Source organism: Thunnus maccoyii, chromosome 3, assembly GCF_910596095.1.
Source record: "Thunnus maccoyii chromosome 3, fThuMac1.1, whole genome shotgun sequence".
NCBI lineage: Eukaryota > Metazoa > Chordata > Actinopteri > Scombriformes > Scombridae > Thunnus > Thunnus maccoyii.
In genome coordinates this window covers 347,088-356,428 of record NC_056535.1, presented here as the reverse complement: position 1 = coordinate 356,428, position 9,341 = coordinate 347,088, and the positions used below count along the sequence as shown (strand labels likewise).

Below are 9,341 nucleotides of genomic sequence, written 5' to 3'. Positions count from 1 at the left end.
GTTGGATATCTATGGTTAACATAGTCAAAGTTCCAAAACTTGAGGTGGACATATAACAACAATCAACAATCATAACAACAACAGAATAACAACAATCATAACAACAACGACAACAGCAGCAGCAACAGCAACAGCCAGGGAAGGAAGCCAACAGGACTGTGAAGGACCGCAAAGGCCCGGAACCCAGGGTTTCCTGCAAGATGAGAAAGCACAAAAAAACTCCGGGGAATATGTAATATATGGGTTATATATTTTACATATTGTGTGTTAAAAATACTTTTTCTGCTCAACAATAGTTTATTTCTGTCTGTTTGGATTTAAAAATTCAGTTCAGCTGAATTCTCTGCCCCTCCCAAAACGTGACATATTAGGCAAGACTCTGAGGTATATTTCAAATATCAGCTGCTGCGCGAAGTATAAATATCAGAGCACTGGCTAACTGTATCCTCAGTTTGTGCCTCCCACACACAGCTGCTGGTAGCATTAGCAAGACTGATAAGAGATGGCAGAGAGGCGACGTCATGCTACTCAGAGAACCGTGGTTATGCAAATAACCAAAATATGTATTCCTTTTCTGTGACAGTAAACACAGCACATGGGCCCACTGATAACTATGCTATATTCAGAGCTTAACAAGATATTTAGGACTGACAATGGTCATTTCAACCATGATAAACAACAGAGCTATGGCTACATACTGACACAAGCTCAGCTACAACACTGGTACCACACAGAAACTTTTGCAGTCCTCTGTTGCACTTTTTAAATATGCTGGGATGAGAGACAGGAGATAAACGTTTTAGACAGAGGCTGAACTGAGGGGCTGCATACAGAGCCACTATTAGATAAATGAGGAGTTTATTGAACTGTAAATCATGCAAAGACATTCCAGTTGAGCCCCAGAATAAAAATATGGAGTTGGAAATGTGCATATGGCCCCTTTAAATAGCAACTGTGGAGAGGAGACAGTAAATGAGGGTGAGATGGGGTAATACCATGCAACAAAGAACCCCAGCTGATATGATCAGTGATACTAAATACAGTTCTAGGGTGATTTGGGATCAAGTTGGGAAATGTGTTTCAGCATTGCATATTTGCAATTAATACAGAATAGTACTGCGCAGCCCTATTTGAGGTTATTTTGAAACCTGGTTCCCCTGTGCAGGTCAAGCAGACCCAAATAACGATTGTGTGGCACTGTAATGTCGTCCCCCCCCCCCCCCCCCCCCCCCCCCCCCCCCGCATGAGTAGGCCTCATTCAGAAATGGAGGCCTAACCCTGACCCAACTCACACCTAGGAAGTAGTTAGACTTCTATCCAATTGATCACTGTCAATTAAAGGTAGGTATACATGATGTGGATATTGTGTTGTAGATTTTGGGCTAAATAGGTAGGTACATTTCTCAACAACCCTGTCTCAATATGAAGTTTATATAATATTAATTTAAAATAATGCAAAATGTTCACTGATAACATACCGTATGTCATTTGTTTCCTATAATATGAGCTCATATTAACTAAAACATAATTTTAAAGGGCATGGAATGTTTTTATGGTTGTGTTAAGACTCAAAAAATTTAGTTGAAGTTAGTGAAAGATGGAGGCCTTGGTTAAATACTGAAAAAGTTCCTTCCCATATTCAATCCCATGCTTTCTGTCTCTACTCTTGTCAATCCAACAAAGGCAAAAATTACAAAAATAAATCTTTTGACTTGAAGCATAAGAAAAGATACCATGTGGTTTTTAGTGCACTGTCTATAAACAGTCTGTAGCAAGCCTAAAGTTTCTGATTAATCATGCACATGAATTACTGTTAGTATCACAATATATTACATATTAGTCATCTGTACCCTAAAATGAGAGATTATAGTACAGACACCTTTTTATTCTAATTCAAGGATGATTTTCTTGAAGAATATTCTTACGAAATGCCTCCTGCAATTTGACATTGGCTAAATGTTAGCTAAATTAGCCACCAGAACAAAGAGTTTGGGTTTTGAAGGAGCACCACAGATAATTACTACTAATTGTGAGCTTAACACCCACAATTAAAGTCAATTTTTATATCTTCCTTCATTCAAGACAGTTACAGAAACACCAATAAGATTACAGAGTACATATTTAAAAATGAATCCCAAAACAACATGTTAATAAAATGTATTATGTATTAATTAATGTATATCTATAAAAACACTTTACAAAAAACAATATGCTGTACATTAAGAGATATCATAATTGATATTGAGATTTATTAGTTACTTCTTAACTACATTAGACTCAAACATTGTGTAAAAAACACTTTATAATAAGTGATACCGATAGACATGTAGTGCACATCATCACTATATTAATGTGAAGTAGCATCACTTACATTTATTTCTCTCTGTTCTGTCTTTGTCCGTCACATTTAGTTTACTAATAGAAGACTTTTCCAAACATGGTCCTACAGTCAGATCCACAAATGATTTTATACAAAAAACTCAATGTTTCACCCTTATTTAGAATAACAAAATAGTAATATAAGTACAAGATCACTAAGAGTAATATTTCCAGTGTCATAATACAATCATTAATGCCCATTTACCAAAACAAACTCCACAGTGACAGATGAGGATGAGTTAGTCCTGCATCAGTAGAGGGACACAAAACCAGAGTGAGTTCTGTAAAACTGTAAAAAGATTGCTCACAAGCTTAGGTGCTCACAAGCATCCAAAGCAATGTCCAATTTAGTTATTGCACACACAGTTAAGTTTCTGTAGTGACAAAAAAAGATTTTTAAAAAACCCCAAAAAACAAAAAAACACAGGTACAACATTAATATTGGTTCATAAAACCTACTAGAGCCAAAAACACTGGCTTACATTTTCTGCAACACCTTCCTTCAAAGAGGAAGTTAGTGTCTTAACATTTGGGGCAGCAAGTTTTTTTTTTTCTCAGACAGGCAACATGGGTATTTCCGGTTCTTGAACTATTGCTCTGATTGGCTTTTTGGTTTCTACCCGCATGGTGACTGAATCCTCACATGCCAATGCCAATCTCCTCAATTTTCCAGCCGCTGGAGTTCTTTCCAAATTTGTATACGAGCCTTCGGCCATCAACTCGTTCCAGGATCTCTCTCTTATAGTAATACCTGAGGGAGGAGGAAGTCAGTCCAGGTTTAAGACACAGAGTATGCAGGCCCCTTCAGCACATGCTTTACTTCACTGATTTAAAGCATCTTTTACTAAATAAAAACGTTAGAGGTGTCTTCTCGTCTCTTCTATAATATTCATGCACTGGTGAACAGAGTAGAATTAGAGCAGTACTTCACAAATTTTACATGTCAAGGTCAATCTATTTGTCACTTGGAGTATAACTCTGTTTGGGCTTGGAGACTTCAAATTTTGAACAAAAAGCCTGATATAAACTGGAGGTGTGGAGTTTGAAAGCCATGGGTGTTCACCAGGCAGGTAGGGTCTAATTAAAGGTACTGTCTAGTTGTATCATAGGAGATGTTGGAAACAGTTTTTGGAGCTTGATCTATTCGGACTAAAAGTGAAGTGTAATAGTAAATCACTGGATGGGCCCTTTATATTTGTCCAAAGAAAATAAAGCCTCTCTGTCTACATGAACTCACCTCATGGCACGGCTGAGTTTTTCATATGTCATGCTGCTGTTCTTTTTCTTCTGGCCCCACATCTGAGCCACAGCCTCAGACTTAAGGAACTTAAAGACACCCTCGTGGCGGTCCTCCCACTTCATCAGACCCTGGTTCCTCTCTGGGTGGATCAGAATGTCCCTGATGAACTCCCATAAGTGAGTGCCACGAGGTGCTGCAGACAAACAGTGGAGCACAGTAAGCTAAATGTGTTTGTGTGCGCATGGATGTATAAGCATAAGTATGCAAGTCAAACAGATATGCATCTGCAGCCTGATAAAGATGCAAAATGGATGCAAAGTAGAATCTGTGAACCAGATCAGCAGTGTTCAGGTACAGATGTCTTTTGAACAGTGTATTTCATAATGAATGATATATTGATTCTCCAAACATGGCCTCACCATGCTTGTTTTTCTTTGGATTGTCATATATGCTGCTGCAGTGTTCTCTGCTGACTTTAGGAGGTCGCCCCCGGGGTCGCTTCAGTCGAGACTCTCCTTTCTCTGTTTTGATGTGTGCCTCTGTCAACACAACAGTTAATTATCAGATGTTTACTTAAACTCATTGACAGTGCTCAGGGTGAGGAATGCAAAGAATCTAACAAACAATTAGTTTTTTCTGCTTACTCACTTGAAATCAGAGGGTAGGAGAACTCTGGGTCTGATTCACCACTGCCAGACTCCGGTGAGCCTTGGCTTGAGAAGCCAAACATGCCACCTGATGAGACAAATGAGAGACAACTTTCATATATGCAGAATCCTTAATAGTCCCATAAATATTAAGGTAATGGTTTACAAGAGTAACAGGTGGAAACTGAGAGGTAGGAACGCAGAGGAGAAGATAATAGTAGACATGAGAAACATAAGGATGAGATACTGACTGTTGGAGGAGGAGCTGTACTCGCTGTCAGACTGATTATCAGACAGGTACTCAGTGTCTCCCAGAGGTGCCATGGGGTCCATGGTCAGGCTGGTCAGATCATAATCATCCCCATAGTCAAACTCCCTTTTGCTGACAGCTCCTTCAGCTGTTGGTGGTAAGGGGCAGCATTAGTCTCATAATTTCCACACATCATCTATTTTATGCTAGTATGTACCATCTCTATACAATATGTACCTTGCCCAATTCTAATGGTGCTGAGCAAAGGGAAGTTTAGGTTGTCCAGGAAATTGTCCAGGAGCAGGCAGGTCTCGTTCAGCTCTGGTACTGAGAGGCTCTGTAGCTCTGGGGGAAAAAAGACATGAGGAGAGAAAGAAAGACGTTTTAGCCATAAACTTTATTCATCATTCAGAAGAAAAATGTTTTTACAACAATGCGTATTCATGGAACTACACTGTTAAATCTCTGTTTCTTTGACTGTATAATGTACAGGTTTATTCATATGTAGAACTCAAAGTTTTAATCCTGTCTGCATTATGGTGCACTGTCCCTTTGAACCCTTGATTTGGTTACAAAAATCTTTACACTAGCATCCAAATAACATGTACTATATAATTCAGCTCTGAAATGATAAAAATCCTTCACACAACAGATGCAGTTTTACCATATTTGGTCTTGTGTTCCTGTAGACTCTGGTGGAGGTGTGGGCCGAGCTGCGGGCCAAAGACCCCAATCATCTGGTCATGGTTCATCTGGCACACGGTGGGCCCGTCCATGGCACAGTAGACCAGGGTGTTCGCATCAAACTTGGTGCTCTCTACATGGTCGCTGATCCAGTCCAGAACATTCTCTTCTGTCCAGCAGTGAGGGCTGATCTGTCTGTACCACTCACCTGCAGAGAGAGAGGCAGGAATGACTTCATGTTCATCAGCATATGGATGGTGTGTTTATGGAGTGATCCCTCTCTGCACTTGCTGCACTAGTGAGCACTGAGCTTTAATGGTGATAAATGGTAGTGAGACAAGGCTTTAGAGAAGATATATTTTCATATAAGTCATAGTTAAGGCATCTAATTATTTTCAGTTGATTTACTGTTATGTCTTCCAAAACACACAAACAATATGTCAACACTTGCTTCTCAATTTACTGCAACATGTCTGCCCGCTCAGCTATCTGTCATGTGAACTGATACCAGTCTGCATCATCGCCAGGTCTGGATGTGTCATACAAACAAAGACTGAGCTGTTTCAACTATGAGGTGGTAGCATTCTTCTGTTTGACAGTTATGCCGAGTTAAACATTGGCTGCCTAGTTAATGATTGAGCCAACAGTGTCTAAATGAGGTCAAAGCAAAATTCAGTGAGATAATGGTGCCCCTGCCTGAAGTTTGAAAATAAAGCATAATGTTTACTGTGAGTTAGGCCTCAGCTGAAAGTGCCCATGAAACTATAATGGTTAACAAAGGTTTCACAGCCCAGGGACTAAGCAATTTTAGTTTCTTTTGTGTCACACAGCTCACACATACAACTGTGTCCTACAGCAATAATAAGACATAAGTGACTGTCACAGCAGCAGTTGGTGTTCCTCTTACCACTCATGGAGCTGTATGCTGGGTTACTGATCTGCAGGGTGTTGACACTGGGCAGCACACTGGGCTGCTGCGACAGAACATCAGAAACACCACTCTGGTACATGGTGAGGTTTGCGTGAGTCAGGACGCTGCTGAGGCACGGCGATGACATGGAGACACTGACAAACATAGAAGAAACTTGTTTACACACCAGTTAAAAAAAGAACAATTTTAAATTCAAATGATCTGCAGGACACATTTGCCTCTTGTCATTCAACTTGAACATAATCAAAGTCTGTAACATTTCTATGTATGACTACTCTAACATTTCAGTTAAACAGTTACTGTTACTCTTACCTGTTTATGGCCACAATATGATGCAAAGGAATGATGTTCCGAGACAATTTGTAGTCTTAGCTTGTGGTGTATGATTCTATGAGTGTCAGTGCTCTCCTCTGTCTCTGAGGTAAAAGTGCACCTGCAGCCGCATTTAACCACCTTTATACTGCTTTATACTCCTGTAAAGGAGTGGGGGCGGACTCAGGTGAGTTCAGGGGAATTCCACCTGAAGCTGGCCACACCTCCACTTTCCTGAGAACTTGATCAACAAAACAAACCTGCCCTGCTATTCTCCCTGTTTTTTACTACCACTCTTTCACACCATCAAGGGGTTAGGTTAATGTTTGTTTTTAAATAGATTAGAACATTAGACATGAAAGCAGTCTGTCAAACCTGCAGTAAGGTTTTATTTTCTTGTTATTTTTACAGACTGGAATCCCTACATCCATATTTGCACGTTTCTCAAACAAAATATACACAAAAATAGAAATCTAGGTTATATACAAGGTTTTCCTTTTCTTTTCTATTTCTTTTATCTCACATATCTCTTTTAGTTTTAACTCAATATTTTGTGCTGTCAATTAAAGCAAAGTAAGAGTTTAATTGAACAATGAAACTGTTTTCTCTGTGCATGTGACAACAAAGCTTTTGAACTGACTTGACTTTCCATGACACAGCCATCTTTCATTCCAACAAGGAAGTGGGAGGAGAGGTTGTGGATGACAGAAGTTTGCAAATCGTCACAATTTCTAAAAATAACAGTAGACAGTCCTGTGTGAGTACGCCAAACAGCCGACGGTGTGGACAGACAGTTTGTGTGGACAGACAGTTCATCAGTCAACAGCTGAGCCTGACCAAGAGATTGCCTTTTATTCCACTGCAGTCAGCTACCTCCTCATATTTAACAACCTACTCTGTGTTTGTATTATTACTACTACATATAACACTGAATCATATAGGAGGATCATATTTACTTGACTATTGAGTCGTGGAAGTTCAAAAATATATCTTCAGATGTAAAAACACAGACACACACACAAGTTTGCGCAGCTGTTCTTGTTAGTACATTGCATTGACTCCATTGATTTTGTACAGCCTAACCCTAACGCTAACCCCTAACCCTAAACCCTAATCTCTAAGCCTTAAACCCTAACCCTAAACCTAACCAATGCATGCCTAACCCCAACCTTAACCTAACCTCAATTCACACCTTACTCCTAACCTTAACCAGGACCTCAGGACGTTTTGTCACATTAGGACCGGCCTTTGGTCCCCATGAGGACTACTGGTCCCAATAAGGTTAGTGTTTATACCAGAAACAGTAACCCACAAGGTAACAAAAACACATACACACACACACACACACACACACACACACACACACACACACATATATATATACATGTGTATTACCAGTCAAAAGTTTGGACACACCTTCCCATTCACTTGAATGAGAGAGTGTGTCCAAATTTCTGACTGGTACTGTATATGTGTATATATAAAACATAAAAGTACTGTTTATATTGATTGCTACACACACCTCCATCTCCTCATGCCAACAAAAACAAAACCTTTGTGTGTTTACCAAATGAGGTCAGCCTGTGTATTTAGTGCTGTAATGTTGACCCCAGAACTGTGACTTACATTTTCTAATTTACTTTATCTCTGATTTCAGTTTGTGTGCCAAGTTTGGTTGGACTGGCCAAAACAAACCATTCCAGCCCTGTATTATCAGTTCAAAGTGCTGGTTAGATAAGAAGTCACCAGCCTTCGGCTCATTTCAGGTCACCCAACAAAGCCAGCAGCTCAGCCAACTCACTCACTGACTTTAGAGGTGTTGTTTTTAATATTCAACTTGGCAGCCATCACGTGCTGCATATGAAGGAAGTTATTTTCTATAAAGTGAACTTTGAGACCTTGCTAGTGACAGCAGGCAGCAGTCATTATATGGCTGTGTTTGTATGCAGATTGTTTCTCCTTCCATGGAAACATAAAACGAGCTGGCAGTAGGTAAACTGACAAAAGTTAGGAGAATGCATTGTTGCAATGAAAGCAGTGTTGAAATATTAACTCTATACCTGACATTACATATCATGATAATGCATTAAGAGCAGAATTTTAAAAATGTGCAGGTGGTCTGTATAGACTGCTGATTAGTCACACACTCAGCATTCGCAACTTACATGCTCAGATGAACCTCAGGCCAAATTGAGAAGCACACAGACAAAACTCAGGTCAAAGGTGAGTACATGGAATGTTGATACTCAGAGCCAAATCCACAAAAGGCTTGTGTGGCTTTTGACACAAAACAAGGGCAAATTGCACTCAGCTTTCAAAACTTAATGGGTGCCGGCATAACATTAGCACTAAATCTTTTGTGAATAGGATCTTAAAATGGGGCAGATTGCAGGGGCAGACTGCGGGAGCAAATGCTACACAATTCACAGTGCTATAAGCGTAGTGTATCCTAACAGTGAGGCAGACAGTATTCTGCAGGGCAAACACACACGTCAACTCAAGTGAATTTTATTTATATAGTGCCAAATTACAACAGAAGTTATCTCAGGGCATTTTTCACATAGAGCAGGTCTAGACCGTACTCTTTAATTTACATTGACCCAACATTTCCCCATGAGCAAGCACTTGGTGACAGCAACACACATTGTGTTTAAGAGGTGTGTTATGGTGTCATGTTGCACATGGAGAGCTGCAGGTTTTTGTAGTGCAGTGAACATTAGGCTTGATGTGGCTCACTGCTGGTACCTAGTGGTTCCTGATCAAATACCACCACTTCTACTACATATTCCACTGCTACTACCATAAAAAAATGTACTGATATGTATAAAATCACTTAGGTAGTGCACTACATGATCAAAAGTATGTGGACACCTGAAAAATTACAGCCATATGTAATCC

The 9,341-nt window shown here is 39.9% G+C and overlaps 1 protein-coding gene across 2 annotated transcripts; it reads right to left on the bottom strand.

The window, feature by feature from the left end:
- Positions 1-2,259: 2,259 nt before the first annotated feature.
- Positions 2,260-7,516, bottom strand: elf3 (E74-like factor 3 (ets domain transcription factor, epithelial-specific)). Of its 2 annotated transcripts, XM_042406970.1 has the most exons (9): positions 6,444-7,516; positions 6,108-6,265; positions 5,181-5,408; positions 4,754-4,861; positions 4,518-4,664; positions 4,268-4,354; positions 4,039-4,158; positions 3,617-3,812; positions 2,260-3,130 (listed from the first exon to the last, which is right to left on the bottom strand). In XM_042406970.1, the coding sequence occupies exons 2-9, from the start codon at positions 6,256-6,258 to the stop codon at positions 3,019-3,021; spliced, it is 1,149 nt and encodes a 382-aa protein (XP_042262904.1). In that variant the 5' UTR covers positions 6,259-6,265; positions 6,444-7,516; the 3' UTR covers positions 2,260-3,018. The 2 variants fall into 2 exon arrangements, with proteins under 2 accessions (XP_042262904.1, XP_042262903.1); XM_042406969.1 differs by lacking the exon at positions 6,444-7,516 and having other exon boundaries at positions 6,108-6,317.
- Between the last annotated feature and the right edge of the window lie 1,825 nt (positions 7,517-9,341).

Bases quoted from the DNA above. Each gene is read 5' to 3' on its own strand.
- elf3 (XM_042406969.1), bottom strand. From the start codon at position 6,276: ATGTTTGTCAGTGTCTCCATGTCATCGCCGTGCCTCAGCAGCGTCCTG. The intron at 4,355-4,517 runs GTCAGTATCTCA...TTGTCTCATCAG, and splicing joins GTACAGCTCCTCCTCCAACA to GTGGCATGTTTGGCTTCTCA. The intron at 3,131-3,616 runs GTGAGTTCATGT...CTCCTCCCTCAG, and splicing joins AAACTCAGCCGTGCCATGAG to GTATTACTATAAGAGAGAGA.